Source organism: Carcharodon carcharias, chromosome 6, assembly GCF_017639515.1.
Source record: "Carcharodon carcharias isolate sCarCar2 chromosome 6, sCarCar2.pri, whole genome shotgun sequence".
Classification (NCBI taxonomy): domain Eukaryota; kingdom Metazoa; phylum Chordata; class Chondrichthyes; order Lamniformes; family Lamnidae; genus Carcharodon; species Carcharodon carcharias.
The window spans coordinates 110656383-110679872 of NC_054472.1; the positions used below are offsets into that span (position 1 = coordinate 110656383).

The 23490-nt window shown below is 42.5% G+C and overlaps 1 protein-coding gene across 3 annotated transcripts in view; it reads right to left on the reverse strand.

Moving 5' to 3' along the window:
- Positions 1–23490, reverse strand: part of spidr (scaffold protein involved in DNA repair) — a 336544-nt gene that overhangs the window by 64562 nt on the left and 248492 nt on the right. For 2 of the 3 annotated variants that reach the window (XR_005943341.1, XM_041190247.1), the window contains exon 11: positions 17425–17586. The exons of the other annotated variant lie outside the window; for it this stretch is intronic. Coding sequence is in view for 1 of the 2 variants with exons in the window: in XM_041190247.1 (XP_041046181.1) it covers positions 17425–17586 (162 nt within the window). In the remaining variant the exon portion in view is untranslated. The remainder of the gene's footprint in view (positions 1–17424; positions 17587–23490) is intronic. 3 annotated transcript variants of the gene reach the window in all.

The window sequence follows — 23490 nt, forward strand, 5'->3', positions numbered from 1 at the left end:
GTTGGAGGAGAGTAGTGGTGGATGGGGATGGTAGACCCCTCCCTCTGGATTCTTACTTTCTCTTGATCTTTTCATTGAGAACTGTCGGCGCGACATTAGTCGTCTCAATTTCTCTGCTCCTCTCACCCATTCTAATCTCTCTCTCTCTGAACTTACTGCACTCCGTTCTCTCAGGTCCAACCCTGACATTGTCATCAAACCCGCTGACAAGGGTGGTGCTGTTGTCTGGCACACTGACCTCTACCTCACGGAGGCTGAGCGTCAACTCGCAGACACTTCCTCCTACCTCTCCCTGGACCATGACCCCACCACTGAACATCAAGCCATTGTTTCCAGGACTGTCACTGACCTCATCTCCTCTGGGGATCTTCCTCCCACAGCTTCCAACCTGATAGTCTCCCAACCTCCGACGGCCCGCTTCTACCTCTTACCCAAAATCCACAAACAGAACTGTCCCTGTAGACCGATCGTGTCAGCTTGCACCTGCCCCATGGAACTCATTTCTCGTTATCTTGACTTCCTTCTCTCTCCCCTCGTCCAGTCCCTTCCCACCTACATCCGTGATTCCTCTGACACCTTACGTCACATCAACAATTTCCAGTTCCCTGGCCCCAACCGCTTCCTCTTCACCATGGACGTCCAATCCCTCTACACCTCCATCCCCCACCAGGATGGTCTGAGGGCCCTTAGCTTCTTCCTCGAACAGAGGCCCGGACAATCCCCATCCACCACTACTCTCCTCCGTCTGGCTGAACTTGTTCTCACACTGAACAATTTCTCCTTCAACTCCTCTCACTTCCTCCAAATAAAAGGTGTGGCTATGGGTACCCACATGGGCCCCAGCTATGCCTGTCTCTTTATGGGGTATGTGGAACATACCTTGTTCCAGTCCTACTCCGGCCCCCTTCCACAACTCTTTCTCCAGTACATCGATGATTACTTCGGTGCTGCTTCATGCTCTCGTCGGGACTTGGAAAAATTTATTAATTTTGCTTCCAATCTCCACCCCTCCATCATTTTCACGTGGTCCATCTCTGACACTTCCCTTCCCTTCCTTGACCTCTCTGTCTCAATCTCTGGTGATAGCCCGTCCACCAATATCCATTACAAGCCTACCAACTCCCACAGCTACCTCGACTACAGCTCCTCACACCCTGCTTCCTGTAAGGACTCCATCCCATTCTCTCAGTTCCTTCGCCTCCGTCGCATCTGTTCCGATGATGCTACCTTCAAAAACAGTTCCTCCGACATGTCCACCTCCTTCCTTAACTGAGGTTTTCCACCCACGGTCGTTGACAGGGCCCTCAACCGTGTCCGGCCCATCTCCCGCGCATCCGCCTTCACCTCCCTCCCTCCCAGAAACATGATAGGGTCCCCCTTGTCTTCACTTATCACCCCACCAGCCTCCGCATTCAAAGGATCATCCTCCGCCATTTCCGCCAACTCCAGCATGATGCCACCACCAAACACATCTTCCCTTCACCCCCCCGTCGGCATTCCGTAGGGATCGTTGCCTTTGGGACACCCTGGTCCACTCCTCCATCACCCCCTACTCCTCAACCCCCACCTATGGCACCTCCCCATGCCCACGCAAAAGATGTAACACCTGCCCCTTCACTTCCTCGCTCCTCACCGTTCAAGGGCCCAAATACTCCTTTCAAGTGAAGCAGCATTTCACTTGCATTTCTCCCAACTTAGTCTACTGTATTCGTTGCTCCCAATGCGGTCTCCTCTACATTGGAGAGACCAAACGTAAACTGGGCGACCGCTTTGCAGAACACCTGCAGTCTGTCTGCAAGAATGACCCAAACCTCCCTGTCGCTTGCCATTTTAACACTCCACCCTGCTCTCTTGCCCACATGTCTGTCCTTGGCTTGCTGCATTGTTGCAGTGAAGCCCAACGCAAACTGGAGGAACAGCACCTCATCTTCCGATTAGGCACTTTACAGCCTTCCGGACTGAATATTGAATTCAACAACTTTACGTCTTGAACTCCCTCCTCCATCTCCACCCCCTTTCTGTTTCTTACCCCTTCCTTTTGTTTTTTCCAATAAATTATATAGATTTTTCTTTTCCCACCTATTTCCATTATTTTTAAATATTTTTAAATCTTTTATGCTCCCCCACCCCCACTAGAACTATACCTTGAGTGTCCTACCATCCATTCTTAATTAGCACATTCGTTTAGATAATATCACCAACTTCAACACCTTTGTGTTCTTTTGTCTGTGACATCTTTTGATGATCTGCTATCACTGCTTGCTTTCCCTACAACCACACCACCCCCTCCACTTCTCTCCCCCCACCCAACAACGCCCCCCCTCCCCAACACCTTATGCCAGCTTATATTTCACCCCTTTCCTTGGATTCACCTAGTTCTGTTCAAGGGTCCTGGGGACTCGAAACGTCAACTCTTTTCTTCTCTGCCAATGCTGCTGAGTTTTTCCATGTAATTCTGTTTTTGTTACACATTTATTTAATGTCTTTAAGACCACTGGATGTCCTAAAGCACTTTACGGTCAATGAAGTACTTTTGAAAAGTAGTCACCGTTACAACATAGGAAATGTAGAAGCCAATTTTCACACAGCAAATGCCCACAAACAGCAATGTACCAGATAATCAGTTTTTGTTATGTTGATTGAGGAATCAATTTTGGCCAGGACACTAGGGATAACTCTCCCATCATGCTCAAAATAGTTCAATGGAACTCTTATATCCACTTGAGAGGGCTTGTTTTAACATCTCATCCGAAAGATGGTACCTCTGACACTGCAGCATTCCCTTGGTACTGCACTGTAATGTTGTGCTCAGGTTCTAGAGTGGGACTTGAACCCACAACCTTCTAAATGCAAGAGTGTCAGCAACTGAGTCACAGCTGACACACAAATATTTAAATGTTGCCTCTACATTAACTGTACTCTTTGAAAGAAAGATACTTCTGCATTTATATAATGCCTTACACAACCCTAGGACAGCCCAAAATGCTTTGTAGCCAATGAATTATTTTATGTGGAGGTACAGTTGTTTTGTGGGGATATGTGACAATCAATTTGTACATAGTAAGGTACCACAAACAGCAGTGTGATAGAAGGTTGTGATCATAAGAATAAAAGAAATAGAGGCAGGAGAGTCAACCATTTGGCCCATCCACCGTTCAATATGACCATGGCTGAGCTTCTACCTCAACTGAATTTTACTGTCCACCCCCGTACCTCTTGAGAGAAAACTCTTGTCTATCTCAGGGGGCAATGATGGAGCATCCACAATCCTCTGGGGAATATAATTCTAAACATTTACAATGAAGACATTTGTCATCTCAGTCCTACATGATCAATCTGCTACCCTAAGACTGTGTCCCTGTATTCTAGACTCCAGCATCTATCCTGTCAATTTCCTTCAGAATCTCTCATGCTTCACTGAGATCACCTCACATTCTGCTTAATCCAAAGAGTATATACCCAATTTAATTGAACTCTCATCATAGGATAAGCTCCTCATCCCAGGAACAAATCTGTTCAACCTTCGCTGTACCACCTCTAAGGCATGTATATCCTTCCTAGATAAGGAAACCAAAACTGCGCACATTACTCCAAGTGTGGTCTCACCAAAGCCCTATACTATTGCAGCAAGACCTCTTCATTCTTGAACTCTGATCTGCTTGCAATAAAGGCCATTTTGTCTTCTAATTGCTTACTATACCTGCATGCTGACTTTCTGTCTTCCTATTACAAGTACAATAGATCCCTCCTGTGAAGAAGATATAATAATGTCTACAATGTTGTTGGAAATTATTTTAAAATAGAGTTTAGTGGTATCTGTGTATATCAATGTGTATCTTAATTGGACTAAAGCCAGCTGGCCTAGAAGCTTTGATGTATAGAAGAGAAGTAGGTTTGAAATGGTAATTAGATAAACATAGGGAAGTAGAAGGTGAGATGTAAAGGCGGCAATTTGCATTTTTAAATAGACCATTGAAAAGAGCAGGTGAAATATTACACCTAACCAGGTGAAGCTCAGAAACAATGAGTTTATTTTTTCAAAGCTTACTAGTAAAGTGCGTATTGTGAAAGAGTTTTATTATTAGAAGGTTTTAAGTTTAAAAAAACTTAGTGACAATGAGAATTTGCATTCAAAGAGGAAAATATGTATAAAGGAAGAGAAGGCTCTTGGTAAAAGGAGGAGGGATTCTAAGATCTAAAGCCTCCAGCCTGTAAGCCTCAAGTCTATCTGCAAGGAACCAGAGCTGAAAGAAATTCATTTTGAATCCGACTATCCAGGGTGTGCTTTGGCATGGGGGTCTGTTTGAATCTGTGTGTTTTACTGTTGCCATATCAGGGGTCTAACTGAGCGTCAGATTAATTAGGGCATTTTTGTAGCTATTATAGTAGTAATTTTGTAGATATATGTATATGTGCTTATAATCTTTCTTGAATTAATAAATGTTTAATTTAGCTTTATGAAAAACCTCTTGAGACTCAGTGGCATTAATCCTACTGAATTCAAAGCCTACATCTTGAAACATACAAATTGCAAAAATGGGTTATGACAGTTGTTTCAAGTTTCCCTCTGGGGAACAGCTCAGTCTTTACCATCAGCTGTGTCATAATACTCTGAACGTTCATATTTTAAAATTTCATGCTTATTAAAAAAAATCTGCTTTTCTATTTATATTACTAAATTGAATAACCTCACTCTTGCCCACATTATACTCCATCTGCCACCTTGCTGCTCACTTAACCTGTCTATAGCACTTTGCAGCCTCTTCACAGCTTACTTTCCCACCTAACGCTGTACTGTTAGCAAACTTAGATACATTACTCTGGGTATCTTTGTCTAAATCATTAACATAGATCGTAAATAGCTGAGGCCCTAGCGCTGATCCTTGAAGGATGCCACTAGATATAGTTTGCCAACTTGAAAATGCTTTATCCCTATGCTCTGCTCACTACCACCTTTGCAAGAGAAATTAGGGATGGACAACATGTACTGGCCTCATCAGCAATGCTTACATACCAATTACAATGAATAAAGAGATGGAAGAGATGAATTAAGAGTGGGAGCACCATTCATATAGAATATTCATCATTGCCCCTCCCTAAGATAAAGGCCCGGTAGAGGGGGCCACACGCAGTGCCAGTCTCCCCAGGGCCCATGCCTTTGGGGGAGGGCCAGGCTTGGACAGCACCTGTCCCAAATGGCTGCCTCACACTTCAATGTACTGGCTTACAAGCGCAAGGTGGGCACTCTGCTCCAGGCAAAGTTCTGTAGTACAAGGGGCTATTGGGCTGAGAGTCCAAGTCTGTACGGCATTTCTTTTGACAGCCAGGATGCATTCTGGGTGATGTATTCCACCTTGGCCATGCTCTCACACCCTTGAGCAGGCCGGTCCACTAAAGGATTACAGGAGTCAAGATGGCGAAGCGGGCCGAGGAGGCCAGAAGGAGCAGCAGTTGCAACAACAGAGGGGCCCAGGGCAGTTGCAGTGTTAGACGGCTGAGAGGAAGCACGTTTTTCCACCTTCACTGCTGTCCCGAACTCCTCCTCAGTTAGAACACCTCCAAAGCTCCTGGGCCATAGGGTGAGTGAGTTGTGAAAGATTGCAGCAGGACATAGAATGTGCAGTTTTGAGCACCGTCAAATAGAAAGGATATAAAAATAAAAGAAAAGTTGCATTGTAGGTTCACTGGGATATTATGAAGGACGAAGAGGCAGAGTTGGGATGAGAAACTTGAGAAATTTAGGTTTTTTCACTAAAGCTACAAAGAGTGATTGTATGTATGAGAGTGAGCGAGTGTGGGTGAGTAAGAGAGAACCCCGAGACTGGGATGGAGCTGAAAACACACACACACGCACACACAAAGGAAGAGGCTGCTCGGTGCAGGGACACTGCCCCCATTCTTTCCTCCCCCCTTCCCAAAAACCTATCCACACACAGCAAAAACCCAGGCTGAAAGGCAGCCCACTTCCGCATGAATTCTGCAAAGGATAGCTTGAAGTGTGCGCCACCCAGGTTAGTTAAACCCATACTCCTTGTCTTGACCCTGATCCCCTTTCCCTTCCCTGGTGACCAGGCCTTGCAGCCTAGTCCATCTCTCTCTATCTCTACTTCTTAAGCAAAAAGACAGAAGCGGTTTTATTAGTTAGCTCCGATGCTTGGCACTTTTTAATGGTCATTGTTATTAATCACTCATTTTTTAAAAAGTATCAATTTATTGCTTTGACATTTGTATTGTTTATGGTTTCTTCATCCCTTAACTTTTTTTTTGAAATTCATGCTTAGTGTTGTGCCAAACCAGATCTCAGGTAGCTACCGCTGAGTTTCTTGTTGAAGGGGAATAAGAGGGTCACAAGAAGTCTGATTGCCTTGTGGAGGGCTGGTAGAGGGGGTATTTTTGCTCCAATAGAAATGGGGAGTGTTGGAAATGCTCTGACAGCGTCTGTGCAGAGAGAAACAGGGGTAAGTGACCCTTTGTCAGAGCTCTTCTATTATATGTTCCATGCTCATGAAGTCATACAGACTCGAAACATTAACAATATTATTCTCCGCAGATGCTGTCAGACCTGCTGAGTTTTTCCAGGTATTTTTTTATATCTTCCATGCTGTGCATTTGTAAGTGTGGTTAGTTTCAATTTAAAATAAGAAAATATTTATCACTCAATGCAAAGTATAATCTATCTGTTAACAGAGCACACTTGTGTGGATAGAAATAACAGATTATTGTATGTGAATTGGTTGGTCCTAATTCACTGGCAAATGTTACCATTTTTAAATTTGCAAGTAAAACCAGTAGTCATGTCCCTACAGAATATGTTAGTTCAAAATAATCTCATTTGTATGATTGTTGTTTGTGGTGCTTATGAGATTCAAGCCTATTTGATATTGCTGTCCGGATATTTCATAGGATCAGGTTCAAAGAAGTGGAGCTAGTTGTATAATATGAACGAACAAGTTGTAATTGTCTGATAAAGCTGTGGTTGTAAAATATATCAAACTGAAACCTGAACTTTCGATGAGCTTAGTAAACTGAGGCATAGAGTACAAAAGTCAAGAAGTTTTACCAAGCCCATATAAAACAGTTTGACTCCATTGTGACAATGGTTCCCAATTTTGGGTATCCGAAGGATTTGAGGGGGAGGGTTAAAGGGTGTGTGGTATAAAGGGCCCAGAAAAAAGAGAAGCACTGGGGCCCACGTCTTCTCTCCCGGGCGCTGCCTATGTTAAGTGCTCTATCAATCTTTTGTAACATATATTCATCTTCAAGGAGATCAGACACTCGAAATCTCTGCATTCTTCAATTATTTGTAGAATATAGTCCACTGTTTTCAAAAGTATTGCCAATGCATCAATCTGATATTTACAATTCCAGCTCAACTATGGCTTCTCCAGTGAAATTGCCACTATCGTATCAGTCTAGTCCATCCACCAATAATTACAACAATTTGTATTTATATAGCACTTTTATCACAGGAGTGTTAAAAAGCAAAATTTGGCAATGAGCCACCTAATCTGATATTAGGGCAGATAGTCAGAGGTTTGGTCAAAAAGATAGATTTTAAGGAGTATTTTAAAGGAGGAAAAGGAGATACGGAGGTGGAGAAATTAAAGGGGGGGGGAATGCCAGAATTTAGGGCCTATGCAGCTGAAGGTATAGCCACTAAAGGTGCAATTAGACTCAGGGATGTTCCAGAGGGGAGAATTAGATGAGTGAAGATATCTCGGAGGGTTAGAATCACAGCACAAGAGGCAGCCATTTGGCCTTTCATGTTAGTGTCAATTCTCTACAAGAACAATGCACCTAGTGCCTCCCCTGCCTTTTTCCCGTAGCTGTGGGTTGTGGGGCTGGATGAGATGACAGAGATAGGGAGAGGCAAGGCCTTGGAGGGATTTGAAAACAAGGATCGAAATTATAAAACTGAGGAGTTACTTGATCAGTGGCCAGCGTAGACCAGTGAGCACAAGGGTGATGGGGTGAATGGGACTTGATGAAAGTAAGGACACAGGGAGCAGAGATTTGGATGGCTTCAAATTTGCAGAGAATAGAAAGAGGGTGGTTGGTCAGGAGTATATTAGAATAGTCAAGTTTAGAGGTAACACCATGGGTGAGTGCTTCAGCAGCAGATGAGCTGAGGCGAGATTGAGTTGGGCCACATTATGGATAAGAATGGAGTGATGAAAGCTGTTCACAGCAGTTGTAATTACACATTAAATTAGAATTTGGTGCTGGAAGAAATATAAAGATCTGTTTGTGTGTGTGTGTGTGTGTTGTGATACGTTCACAGTAATCATTCCTGTGGCGGTGTTTCAGGCTGATGTTGTGAACACTGTCAATTAATATTCCGAGGGAACAGATAGCAACAGGATTAATGTACGCAAAGATCAGTTAATGAGAACAGGACATCAATGATATGTTGCGGGAGCCGGATTTAGTGAGTCATTTAGTAAGTGAGTATCTTAAAATTAAAACAGAAAATTGAATTTACATTTGGAAAAACAACTGATACAATAAGTAATGTGATAACATTGCATTACGGATTACGGCATTGTTCTTTCCCTTTAGTAACGCGTTATCCTCTGTGGGCTTGTAAATGAAAAAATACATATTTACAAAAAACTATTTGTTTGTTTCGCTTATTATATTGTTAGCCCTTTGTATGTAAGGTTTTTTAATTCTGTTTTCAATACTTCTTGTATACGTTGGTCATGATGTAAGGGGATGTATTGTTTTATTGTCTGCTCTGCACTCCTAACAGCAACTGAGCCCTCCTGCTCCTGGCAGAACCATAAATGCACTTCACTTCACTTTCCTACCTCCTCTCCCTGTCACAGCAGTGTTTCTCTCTTTTTGCCCTTACCAGTCAGTAAATTGTGCATTTATTTCTCTTCACTCTATCCCACAAACAGTTCCTGCATTCCTATAGGTTCTCCAGCTTTACCTCCTACAACAGGATATTTATTCCTATATCTTCTCACCCAGCTGAATATTGGGCTGTAACCTCCAAGCTCCCCAGTGATGGATTTGTGGGATATCCCAAAGATGCGTAGGAGAATCCATCTTGGAAGTTCCCAAGTAAGGGTTTGTACGGCAATTGCCCAGAGGCGCACATTTTCTCTGGACAATTGCCCTGCACTGGGAACCATTCTAAAATGCAGTTTAAATTGCAAACTTCCGATGATTCTGCCAAGGTTAGACCAATGGTTGCTCAGAAAAAGTTAGAATTAAAACATCTTCTAACTTCTGGGTAATTATTGTTAAGACCCAGAAACCCGCATTCCTTCCTGACTTCGGACCCCTGGACCTCGGACCCCCCCCACCCCCCGACTCTCTCTGGACCTGCGACACCCCCCTTTCTTAAGTAAGGAGACCAAAACTGTACACAGTACCCCAGATGTGGTCTCATCAACACCCTGTACAACTGTAGGAAAACATCCCTATTTTGATATTCCATTCCCCTTGCAATAAACGTCAACATTCCACTTGCCTTCCTAATCACTTGCTGTACCTTTGTGATTCATGTACCGGGACACCCAGATCCCTCTGTACTGCAGAATTCTGCAATTGCTCTTCATTTAAATAATATACCACTTTGCTATTCTTCCTGCTAAAGTAGGCAAGTTCACATTTTCCCACATTATACTCCACCATCTGCCAAATTTTTGCCCAGTCATTAACCTATCTACATCCCTTTACAAACTCCTTATGTTTTCTTTACAGCTCACTCTCCTAACTGTCATGTGTCATCAGCAAATTTAGCAACCATAAATTCAATCCTTTCATCCAAGTTATTGATACAGATTGTAAATATTGAAGGCCTCAGCGCTGATCCCTGTGGCACTCTACTGGTAACAAGCTTGCCAACCCAAAAATGACGCATTTATCCCTACTCTCTGTTTCCCATTAGCTAACTAATCTTCTATCCATGTTAATATGTTACCCCTTACACCACGAGTTCTTATTTGACGTAGTAACCTTTGATGTGTAAATTCTAAGTGTAGAGTGTATGGAGATTCTGGGAGAAGAAAGTGGGACATCATAGATGCAAAATATGCACTCTACATTGAGTTACACCCCCAATTGTGGGCTTACAGAGTCTAAAAGGAACCTCATGGAAATTCATGTGCGAATCCCCAAAGTTCTTATTTATTTATAAGAATGAACTGAGGAGGAACACAAGCTTGACTCATCTGAGATTATTTAATGAGGATATGACCTTCCTCCCAGTACAAACAATACATAGGAGGACCAGGATCTATTTCCTTACCTGGAACAAAGCTAGGAGCTCTGTTTGAGGAGCCTGTGCTTGAGCAAGGAACCCCTGAATGACATGCTGGCATTTGGAACCAAACCTTTAGCCCACCTCCAATATTGGAACAACAGCAGCAGTGCCTAACAGAGCCACTACAACCCTGAAGTTGTTTGCTATATGGTTACTCCAATCTACTAGAAACATAGCTAATTTCAGTCAACTGGCAGCATATAACTGCTTTCACAGGTTACTATTTATTTAGCAAAGGAGAACAGTTCATCAGCTTTGGAATCAGTTGTATCAGCAGCAGGGCAGAGTTGTTCAGATCGGCAATATTGTGATTTCCTCAAGGTGCAGGCTGTCACCAAATGTACCCATGTAGTTATCAACGGTTGCTTTATGTTAAAAGATATCCAGTATGACCCTGATTGATAACACCAAAATGAATGCTCAGCATACCTGCAGACCACTGTAGGTACAACCATAGTACTATGAGAAAGGGAGTTCCAGGATTTTGGCCCCGCAACAGTGAAGGAACATGATACATTTCCAAGTCAGGATGATGTGCAACTTGAAAGGAAGCTTGCGGTTAACACTGTCCCCTTGCGTCTGCTGCCGATGGTAGGGAGTGGTAGAGATTGTGTGGTTTGGAAGGTGCTGTCAAAGGAAGTTTGGCTAGTTGCTACAGTGCATCTTGTAGATGTTTTTTATTTATTCATTCATGGATGTGGGCTTCGCTGGTTGGGCCAGCATTTATTATCCATCTCTAGTTTCCCTTGAGGAGGTGGTGGTGAGCTGCCTTCTTGAACCACTGCAGTCCTTGTGGCACAGCTACACCCACAGTGCTGATAGGGAGGGAGTTCCAGGATTTTGACCCAGTGACAGGGAAGCAATGGCGATATACTTCCAAGTCAGGATGGTGAGTGACTTGGAGGGGAACTTCCAGGTGGTGGCATTCCCATCTATCTGCTGCCCCTGTCCTTCTAGATGGTAGTGGTGGTGGGATTGGAAGGTGCTGTCGAAGAAGCCTTGGTGAATTCCTGCAGTGCATCTTGTAGATAGTACACGCTGCTGCTACTGTGCGTCAGTGGTGGAGGGAGTGAATGTTTGTGGATGTGGTGCCAATCAAGCGGGCTGCTTTGTCCTGAACAATGTCAAGCTTCTTGAGTGTTGTTGGAGCTGCACTCACCCATAAACATTCTGCATACTGCTGCCACTGAGCGTCAGTGATGGAGCAAGTGAATGTTTAAGTTGGTGGATAGGGTGCCAATCAGCTGGGCTGCTTTACTCTGGATGGTGCTGAACTTATTGGAGCTGTACACATCCAGGCAAGTGGAGAGTATTCCATCACACTCCTGACTTGTGCATTGTAGATGGTTAACAGGCTTTGGGGAGTCAGGAGGAGAGTTACTCGATGCACAATTCCTAGCCTCTAATATGCTTTTGCAGCCACTGTATTTATATGGCTAGTCCAGTTCAGTTTCTGGTCAATGGTAACCCCCAAGATGTTGATAGTGGGGGATTCAGTGATGGCAATGCCATTGAACATCAAGAGGTGATGGTTAGATTCTCTCTTGCTGGAGATGGTCATTGCCTGACACTTGTGTGACACACATGTTACTTGCCACTTGTCAGCCTAAGCCTGGATATTGTCCAGGTCTTGCTGCATTTGGACATGGACTGCTTCAGTATCGGATTCGTGAATGGTGCTGAACATTGCACAATCAGCAGCAAACATCCCCACTTCTGACCTTATGATGGAAGGAAGGTTGTTGATGAAGCAGCTGTAGTGTAGTTGGCTGGGCTGAGGACATTACTTTGAGGAACTCTGGCAGTAGTGTCCTGGGGTTGAGATGATTGAACTCCAACAACCACAACCATCTTCCTTCATGCTAGGTATGACTCCAGCCAGTGGAGAGCTTTTCCCCGATTCCCACTGACTTCAAATTTGCACGAGCTCCTTGATGTCACACTCGGTTAAAGGCTGTCTTGATGTCAAGGGCAATCATTTTCACCTCATCTCTTGAATTCAGCTCCTTTGCCCAGGTTTGGACTATGAAGGCTATGATGGAATCTGGAGCTGAGTGGCCCTGGTGGAACCCATACTGAGCATCAGTAAACAGGTTTTTGCTGTATAACTGCCACTTAGCAGCACCGTTGACAACACCTTACATCACTGTGCTGACGATTGAGAGCAGGCTTTCAAGTCTTATTCAAAAAAGCTGCAGCATTAAGAAAATCTAACTTTCAAAATCGGTTGCAGCCTGATTAATTTATGTTTCTTCTTATTTATTGCATTAGACAGTGACTGTCTTAGTCTGCAATTGGAAGAGGAAAAATGTGCTCAACTAGGGTTTAGTATTACATCGAACAGCATGACTGCATATTGAAAATAATACTATAAAATACACTGAACAGTCAAAGTGTTAAGTAAGCAAGCCCTAGCTAGTTCTGATTGTTGTTTTACAACCAATTCCTGAGCTTATCAACAATTCCCCAACCCATTTTTAGACAAGATTTGGAGCAATCAAATAAGTAAATTATTGTGGTATCACATGCACACGAATCCCACTTTCATGAAAATGAAATACAGTTCCCACAGAAGCTAAGCCATATCAAAATAAATAACCAAGCAAACTAGGAGCTGTTAACCATCAACAGCATAGTACAAATAGACATTGACACCAGAGGGCAGTTGATTGATGAGGTGAATAACCACTGTCAGGTAGGCTCTAAGTAGTATGGGGCTATCACACAGACTTATTTGGTTCCAATCTGGATTTTGAAAGTGCCTGTTTCTGGTCTCCCAATCAAGACAGTTGAAGTCATATCATCATGCAGCAATTGCAGGATAGAGAAGAAGTTTCTTAGATATCCAAATCTGTGAAGCAGTCTACAGAGCCACATGATTTACCGGGTCAATCGCTTTGGTCAGATTAATGAATGCAATGGAGGGTTCCTTGTGTTGTTCTAAACATTTTTTCTTGGGTTTGTCTGGCAACAAAGATCATGTTGGACGTTCCTCTGTAAGGTGTAAAGCCACACTGTGTCTTTGGGAGAAACTTCCTTAAACCCAAGAAGTAGGTGATTCAGAGGAACGTATGTCAGGGTTTTCCCTGCAATGGACAAGAGGGAAATGCCACAATAGTTTACACAGCATGATTTATCCTCCTTCTTGAAAATAGTTACAGCTGTCGCGTTCCTGAAATGGTGAGGTGGAGGACTTATTTTTCCTCCCAAATCCGTACTATGAGTGCATGGGGTCTTGATGTGAACAAACGTCTGCCAGCTTGCAAGACCTCAGCTGGAACAACATTGGGGTCACAGGCTTTGTTGCTTTGCATCTGTTTATTTACTTGTTATATCTCTCCCATCAGTGGTGGTTCACCCATGGATTCTACCACAGGGTACTAAGGGATAGACTAGAGATATTAAGTAGCACTGTGGATTCGTGGTTGAGGAGTTGTTTAAAATGTTCTTTCCAATGTTGATGGATGGCATTTTCATTCTTAAGAAGATCAACATCATCCTGAATATAAAAGGGCATCTCGTCTATTTGACCTCAGTCTACAGATGGCTCTGGTAGCTTCAAAAATGCCTCGCATGTCATAATCATCCACATATTGTTGGATCTCTTGTGGTGGGAAGAGAAAGCACATGTTCTTTACCATCCGGACTTGTCTTTGGAGTCAGCCTTGGGCTGTTGGAATGCTGTCTTTTTGAGTTGTGACCTTGGCTTCTTCTGCCAGGTAATGATGGCTGCTCATTCTTCTTGCAGAAGGTCACATATTTGAGCGTCTTTTTCATCAAAGCAGTCCTAGTGATGATGATGCTCAAACACAATGGTCTGGGCACAGAGTCTAGTACAGCTGACTTTACTTGATCCCACTGTTCTGGGATTGAGTTTGATGTGTGAAGATTTTTCAGTTTGGTAGTGAGCTTCGGTCGGGCTGCTTTAGGGCTGCGAAATTGATCATCTTCCTCTTGCACATTTGGGTCTTGTGATGTCTTGGTGCTAGATGGATGTTTATCACTGATGGAACAAATCGATTATTTGTCCAGCAGGCATCAGTCCCCCACATGGATCAAGAGACACAGATATCACTTTGATATTTGACTCAAGCAATGACATAATCCAGGAGATACCAATGCTTTGATCTAGAATACCTCCGTGTGGTTTTGTATTTGCCCTGCTGGTGGAAGATGGTGTTTGTTATTGAGAGGCCTTGCTGAGCATACTTGGTCAGCAGGAGGATGCCATTTGCATTGGCTTTTCCCACCCCATTTTTTCCAATGATATGAGAGTCATGACCAACCCTGGCATTAAAGGTTCCCAGTAAAATTATCTTTCCATTTTTTTGGCATGGCTATGAAGATTTCATCAAGGTCAGAATAGAACTTTTCCTTAATATCTTCATCAGAGTCAAGGGTCGAAGCATAAGCACTGACATTGGTTACGGCCGAGCTGGAGGTGAAGTGGCATGAGTCGTTTACTTATTCAATTGTGGAGTCCTGAAAGTGCATCTAAGGTTCTATTCTGGACGGTAAAACCACTTCCATGGGTATGGGAATCACTGTCAGCCTTCTCTTTTCAGTAGAAGGTGCATCCCCTGCTTGTTCCTACTGCTGCCCCTCCACAGGGGAGGTGATGTCAATTTGGGGTCTTGATAGCTCAGGTGATACTACTGCAGTTCTTTTATCTGGATGGTCACCCTTGAGATTATCCATGAGTGTTCTAACATTCTAAGTTGCAAAATTTAGTGTCAATATTAAATATCAACCAGATGGGAAGCTCCTTAACCTCAGTCTCCTCCATGCCAAAACTAAACTGACTTCCATAGAAATACATGATCTACAGTTTGAGGATGACTGCAGTGTCATTGCCCACTCTGCACCAGATTTGCAAGCTACTCTCAATCTCTTTGATTCTGCATGTAAGAAATTCAACCTGTCCTTAAATGTTGCCAAAACAAAATTCATACCAATCCACACCTGGTCAGCCAAATATTCCACTACCCATATATGTTGAAAGAGAGACTCTGGAATATATTGAGCACTTTCCATACCCTTGGGGGCCATCTCTCTTAAAAGGTTACCATTATTGAGGATATCCAATAGTAGATCAGCTTTGCCAGTTCAGCCTTCTACAAGTTATGACAGCGAGTGTTTAACAACAAAAGCCTTTGCAAGTCAACAAAAGTCCTAGTGTACAGAGCAGTACTACTCTCCTGTAGTGCAGTGACACCTGGACTGTATATCACTGACACATAAAAGTGCAGCAGCATTGCCTCCGCTGCATCCTCCAGATTCAATGGGAGGATTGTCAAATACTAATGTCCTTCTTGAAGCCAGCTCCACAAGCATTGAGGCAAAACTCATCCAAAATCAACTACGATGAACTGAACACTGGTCCAGATGGCCGAAAACTCTTTCCCCTGCCAAGTCCTCTTATCAGGTCCCAAATCATTGTTAAATGTGATGAACAGTATTGGTAATCGTTTCTGTCATACTGAGCTCAAGTTTCAGAGCAACCCGTTTTGAAATCTGATTTGTGAAAAATAACAGAATACGACTGTATTTGCAGTGGTTCATATGGCTATTGCCATAGGTTTTAATCATACCAGGCAAGACATCATAAGTCATTACAAACTTTACTGAATGTATTGGCAATGACAAGAAAATTATTTGCTGCAATTATATACCTGGCAGGTTCCTGAAACACAGGTATGTTTAATACCAAAAACAAATCATAACTATGACTCAGATAATGCATTATTAGCACGCTATGCTGCTAAAGCTTTTTAAACTGACATATGTTGTGGTGCTGGTCCCTTTCCCTGATGTCAGATTGAATCTGGTGCCAAATCGAGGGGATCTCCAGGTCTCCAGCAACAGTGATCATCAAGCAGGATAAACAGCCAATAACACTGAAACGTTCTCACCAAGAACAAGCCAAGAAGTAAAATACATTGAGTGTTTCATTTTTACTTAAAATTTTATCAAGGAAAATAAATGATCAGGACATACATTAAAGTAGAAGCTGAAATATCACAAACAAACTTAAAAATGTGATTTTTTATGTTGGGGAGATTTGCCATTCCACAGATTTGGAATTAGATTTCTGGGCCAGTGAGACTATTTAGTAGTAATTGTGAACTTAATATGCTGTTAAAACTCCAGTTGCACTTCATTCAACAAGATGTAACTTTTTCAAGTATTTCTAATTTTTTGCATAAGATAGAAGGGCAAATTTTTGTCAGTTGTGATTCCTGTGTGATTAGAGTCTGGGGAGACTTCAACTGCACCCCCTACAGGAAAGAAAGTATAACGTCACTGACAGCAACTTCTGCAATTCCACATTCAACTCCATGGGCAGAATTCTCCGGTCGGCGAGCGGGAGCAGGGCCCGCTCACTGACGCATAAAATGACGCGCAGCCATTCATTTATGGCCTATGAAGGCCATTTAAATAGTAATTCATTCAATTAGCTGAGCTGCCTGTCCAACCTTTAGGTTGGCAGGCAGGCAAAGAGCCCAGACGGCCTTCGCATTTTTCATGAAACCTCATCCACAGGCAGGATGAGGTTTCATGAAGTGTTTTAAAAGTCAATAAAAATTTTAAAAATAATTTTTTCACATGTCCCATCACGAGGGGATATGTTTTAAAGGTTTTTATTTCTCTTTATTTAAATTTACACAAGTCAAACCGATCTCCCTGAGGCACCTCTGTGCCTGAGGGAGATCTCTGCATTCTTTCGCGCGCATGCATGAAAGAGCACAGGGAATGACTCTAGGAATCCCCCCTGCCTACGCAGGGAGCGCTCAGCACTTCCAGGCAAGCGTCACGCTGGACGGGCCTTAATTGTCCCACCCATGTAAAATGGCGGCGTGTCCCCAATCGGGGGTGCCGATTGGGTTTGCGCCCGCCCCCGCACAATCCCCCCCAATGGGGGGGAAAATTCAGCGAATTTTGTCAGTTTCAGAGGCGCAATGACAATGAATGCTGACAGTTTTGGCATGATTACTGCAATTTCCAGACCAAGACTTTACATCTGTTTGGATCAAAAATACCTCATATCAAGTAAATGTTTTAGTGCACTGGAAGTCTAAATTTTTGCCAAACATCTCCATCAGCAGTACAGGGTCTTGTTGAGGAAGATACATTTTCTGGATTCTTACCTGCCTCTTGTTGTTCTCTGTAGAACCTTCATTCCCGTTAGATAGCATGTCTTTCCTTCCCAGCAGGCGCTTTGCACCTGCAAGTCCTCTTCTAACAAGCAGAATGTATGGTGGTGAATTTCACTAAATAAACCATACATGTCTTGTACTAGAAAACATAACCTACAAGAAAACAAATCATTGAACTCATTAGCCTAAGTTTTGGTAGAGCTACGTTCCCCTTTAAGCTAAACTTCATTTTGACTGTGTCTCAACCATTTATTGTTAATCATTTGTTGAATCTTAATTTAACCTCATGTGATTGTAGCTGTATAATCACTCTGCTTACTCCACATGATGAAATTGATCAGTTTTTAGGTGCTGGGAATAGCAACAATCTAATAAATACTGGGCTAGATTTGTATGTTGTTGCAATAATAGAACTGCGCCTATCAGATTTGAAATAACAAGACTGTGCAAGTGAATTTGATGGCTATTGGCAGGGCAAGGCAAGACATGGCGCAAGGTTTTCTGTGGCGAGGGCACAAATCACAATGACCATCTGCCTGAACAGTCACTGTCTCCTGCAGCACTGGTTCTCGGTCATCTCAAGCTAATTCTGACTTTGGCCGTACATCCCATACTGAGGGTATGGCCTCCATTTCTTCCTGACTATGCTCACTCTACTCTGCCATCCTGATGCCCGGAATTCTCCCCTTCTTGTGGAGGATGCAACCCTTCATTGCCACTGGATGCAGCCTCAGAGCTGTTCCTCCACTGCCAGCTGCTGCCTTCCTTCTGCACAGGTGCCTCCCCCACACCCCAAATGTGTTTGGAAGCCGTGTCTCCTCCTCTTATGCCACCACGATGGCAGGAAAATGATGACCTCTGCATTGCCTATTCTTCTGCAACCTCCACTGGCTTGATGACATGTGTGTGCCAATGGCCAAGGCCCCCTCTGCGCTATTATCCCTTTCATGGGGACCGTCTAACCCATGATTGGTTCCGTACTATGTATTCGTCTCCATGTACCTGATCTGCCTTCAGACCTCACGTTTAGTCCATGCACCTCTGCCAAAATCTGAATATGACCCTCAATGAGCTCTCTAATGATTAACATTATTACTGTGTCAGGCAGGTTCTTGGCACTGCCCTATCCACTGTCCTAGGTGAAACATGTCTATGCCAGGAAAACAGCATGGTATTTCTCCCCTTGCCCTTCTCCATTCCTGGTGGGGCTGAAAAATTCAGCCCTTGATTTCAAAACAGTGGAGCTATACAAAAATCTTGGTGAGATTTATCTGGGCCTGCCGCATGGCATGCTGCATCACCTGGCAAATTAGGCAGTTGGAATGCATGGCTGTAAAAGAAACCACCAATTTTCCATTCAATAATTAAAAACTTATATCAGAAGATAGAGGTCAAAGCCACCAACTTGCTCTGTTGGGACTTGATGTGAAAGTGGGTGGGGAAAAGTTGAGGAAGAATTCTTGCTCAGGTGGAAGGGAAAATTTAACTTTCAATTGGTCAGGCACAATTATTCAGAAAGTAACACTTACATGTGCAATGACATTCAAATTTTAATGCTACTCACAATTTTTAATAAAACTACTGATTATACATACATCTCTTGTAGCATTACTAATGGTGAGGTGGAGGATCTGTTCTTTTATAACAATAGAGTAAAATACTACATGAACAGGGCCAAAGATTTATAGTGACTGAATAAGGGATTTTAAAAAATTACTTGGTATGTTGGGATTTTCATCCATGTTTCAGAGTTTCCATTTTAGGGTTTCAATGCTGGCATTATTAATTTTTGTAGATTAGTGGCCTTTGTTATTCACATAATGGCTTTTCTGTCACATTAACTCTTTTTTTCCTTAAATTTGATTTTATTCCAGATATTCAAAGGTGATGATGACACATGACACATGGTGAGAATGCTTTGTAAAATGTAGCAGACTGGAGTTTTGTGTCTTATGGTTAGCAATGCAGAGGAGGCGGCAAAATTAAGGGAGTCATGGGGCTTAGCAACACTCAGTACCAGGCTTAGCACTGGTCTTTGGTAGCACTGGGAGGATTGTGGTTATATTTGGCTGTACTGCTGCCAAAGGGGTTGGATGGCATTATGGTAGGAAACCTGAGATTTGTCTGAAACTGGGGTTGGAATTGAACTGGGGAAGGCAGGAATGCATCAGTGACTCACTGGTGGTTTCTTAGGTCTGCCACCAATGGGAGGGGGAAAGGCAAGGATCTGATAGCATGGTGGAGGAAAGTACCAAGTTGTAAATTTCAATTGTGAGAAAAAGCCATGCAAATTTTTTTCACTAAATGTTTGGAGTGACTTAATTTGTTTATCTTGTTTCTTTTAAGTAGTCACTCAGCAATGATTGCTTTCACATTTCCTTAGCAATTTCTCAATGGTGATTTTCTCGACACACTGTGAATATATCTCAATACAATTCAGTGCTTTGTGATTGATTACTGGAACATTTTGCTTAGATTGATAACTAAAGGTGCATAAGCAAATATACAGATGCCATCCTGTGGCTCTGCTAAAACCATAAGTCATCAGAGTAAAATTTATATTTACTGTCAACCAGCAAATTTAGCCAGCTCTGTTTACACCCCTTGCAAAGTATTTGGGAAGGGTCATGGATTGCAAGCAAAGTTTTCTGTAAATGGCCTGTCATTCTATTAATCGTAAATATCCACAAACTGCCTAAAAAACGTTTACTAGAGTTAAGAATTGCAAGGTTTTTTGAACCATGGCAAAGTTATGGTGGAGAAAGAGGTCATTCAGCCCATTGTGTCTGTGCTGGCTAAAAAGAGAAAAAAGAAACTAGCTGTTCATTTTAATCCCACTTTCCAGCATCTGGTCCGTAGCTTTGCAGGTTACAGCACTTTGGATGCAGATCCAGGTAACTTTTAAATGAGTTGATCATTTCAGCCTCAACCACCAACTTAAGCAGTGAATTCCACACGCCCACCACCCTTTGGGTGAAAAGGTTTTTCCTCATATCACCTCTAGCCGTTCTACCAATCACCTTAAAATATGCCCCTTGATAATTGACCCTTCAGCTAGGGGAAACAAGTCTTTCCTGTCTACCCTATCTAGGCCCCTCATAATTTTGTACACTTCAATTAGGTCACCCCTTAGCCTAAGGAAAACAACCCTAGCCTACCCAATCTCTCCTCATTGCTGAAGACAGAGAATAAAATGATTACATGCTAATATCATGCTAATATTCCTTATTGAAACAGTGACTACATTTTAAAAAGTACTAATTGGCTGTAAAGCACTTTGAAAATTTTTAAGATTTTGGAAGTGCTTTATGAATGAAAGTCTTTATTTTCCCTGAGTTAGCTTATACAGCTTCCACTATTTTCCACTCAACAATAAATAATTTGCTTTTCACTCGCCTCACAGCAATCATGTCACAGAGTCGTTCAGCACAGGAAGCAGCCATTTGGCTCTTTGCTTCTGCACCGGCTCTCCGAGTGAGTCATTCACCTAGTGCCATTCCCCCACCTTCTCCTTACACCCATGCATATTCTTCATTTTCAGATAATAATCCAATTCTCTCTTAAGTACCTGAATTGAATCAGCCTCGCCATACTATCAGGCACTACCACTTGCTGCATAAAAAGATTTCTCATGTCTCCATTGCTTCTTTTGCTAGTTACCTTAAAATTGTGCCCTTTCGTTCTCGATCCTCCCACCAGTCACAGCAGTTTTCCCCTATCTTCTATTGTGTCTAGACCCCTCGTGATTTTGAATACCTCTATTAAATCTCCTTCCAAACTTCTCTTCTCAGTGGAAAACAGACCGATTTCTCCAATCTATCCACGTAACTGAAGTTCCACATCCCTGGAATCATTCTTGTGAATCCCTGTTGCACTTTTTTGGGGTCTAGATAAGGATTTCTAGATTTATTTAGGGTTTGCTGGTTACCCTAAGAATGCTACCATTGACTGTTATTCTTAAAAAGCATTCATGTTTACTTACAGATCTAAATACATCTTAAAACTCTGCACTTGTACTTGGGCTTCCCACTAGATCTGTCTCTTAGTCACGTGACATTGCATCACAGTTACACCATTGGTTACATCAGTACCAGGTGCTCCTGATGTTAACCCTTTACACTCTAATGCCTTCACATCTTTCTTAAAACGTGACACCCAGAACTGAACACAGTGCACCAGCTGAGGTTGAACTAGTATCCTATACAAGATCAACATAACCTCCCTGATTTTGTACTCTATGCCCGTATTAATAAAGTCTATGATACTGTTTGCCTTATTAATTCCACTCTCAACCTTACGTTCCTTCAATGACTTATGCACATACACCCAGGTCTGTCTGCTCCTGCACCCCTTTTAGAATCGTACCTTTTATTTTGTACTGTCTCTCCATCTTCTTTCAATCAAAATCAATCACTTCACACTTTTCTGCATTGAATTTCATCTGCTACCTTGTCTGCCCATTCCATCAACATGTCCATGTTCTTTTCAAGTTGTACACTATCCTCCTCACAGTTCACAATGCTTCCAAAGTTTGTAACATCTGCAATTTTTGAAACTGTGCCCTGCACACGAAGATCTAGGTCATTAATATATATTAGAAAGGGTCTCAACACTGATCCCTGGGGAACTCCACTACAAACTTCCATTAACCGCTACCCTGTTTCCTGCCGCTCAGCCAAATTTATATTCAGTTTGCTACCGTCTCTTTTATTCCATGCTCACTAGTCTGTTGTGTGGCACTGTATCAATTGCGTTTTGGAAGTCCATGTACACCACATCAACAGCATTACCCTCATCCACCCACTCTTCTCTCTTCAAAAATCTCTGGCATGTTAGGTAAACATGACTTTCCATTAACAAACCCATGCTGGCTTTTCTTAATCAACTGGCATTTGACCTTGCGGCTATTAATTTTGTCCCGAATTATTGATGCTCGGAGTTTCCCCACCACCGAAGTTAAACTGACTAGCCTGTAGTTGTTAGGCTTATCTTTACTGTCTTTTTAAACAAGAATGTAACATTTGCAATTATCCAGTCTTCTGGCACCACCCGAGTCTAAGGAAGACTAGAAAATTATGGCCAATGCCTTCGCAATTTCCATGTTCACTTCCCTCAATATTCTTGGATGCATTTCATCCAATCTGAGTGCCTTATCGAATTTAAGTGCAGACAGCCTCCTTATCAATTTTAAATCCTTCTAGTGTCTGAATTACATCCTCTTTCACCATGGTCTGGGAAGCATCTTCTTCCTTGTTAAAGACAGATGCAAAACAATCATTTAATACCTCAGCTCCAGCTCTTACCTTGATATGTAAATTCCCTTTTTGGTTCCTTATCAGCCCCACTCCTCCTTTTACCACCTTTTTACTATTTATATGCCTACAGAAGACTTTAGGATTCCCTTTTATGTTAGTCGCTTTTTCATTTCCCCTCTAAACCTTCTATATTCAGCCTGGTTCTCGATTGTATTATCCACTTGACATCTGTCGTAAGCACACTTTTTCTTCGTCATCTTAATCACTATCACTTTCATCATCCAGGGAGCTCTGGGTTTGTTTACCCCATCTTTATCCTTCGTGGAAATTTACCTTAACTATATTGAACTATCCCTTCTTTAAAGTAGCCCACTGTTCAGTTAGCGTTTTCCTGCTAACCTTTGATTCTAATTGATCTTCCCCAGTTTCATTCTTGCCCCACTGAAGTTGGCTCCCCCGCCCCGTTAACTATTCTTGCACTGGATTCTTCTTAAATAAATGTTGTACAAAAATTGATTGATTACATGTAAATAGTGGGGTAGCATCTCTATCTCTACTTGTCTCAGTGTGCTTTAAGCTAAAAAGTGAACAACTTCTATCAAATTCAGTCCATTTTACATTCAAATAATTTTCAAAAAAACATAAACTAGTAATATTGATACGCAGAGAAACAACTCTTTGAAATAATGCTTTGTTTATAATTCAAACATAAACTAAGGCTGTCACAAGTTGGAAGGGGGAATGGGGCCTCAAAAATATCTCGACAAGATGCAGAGATCTAATGCAGCAGAACATAAAATCT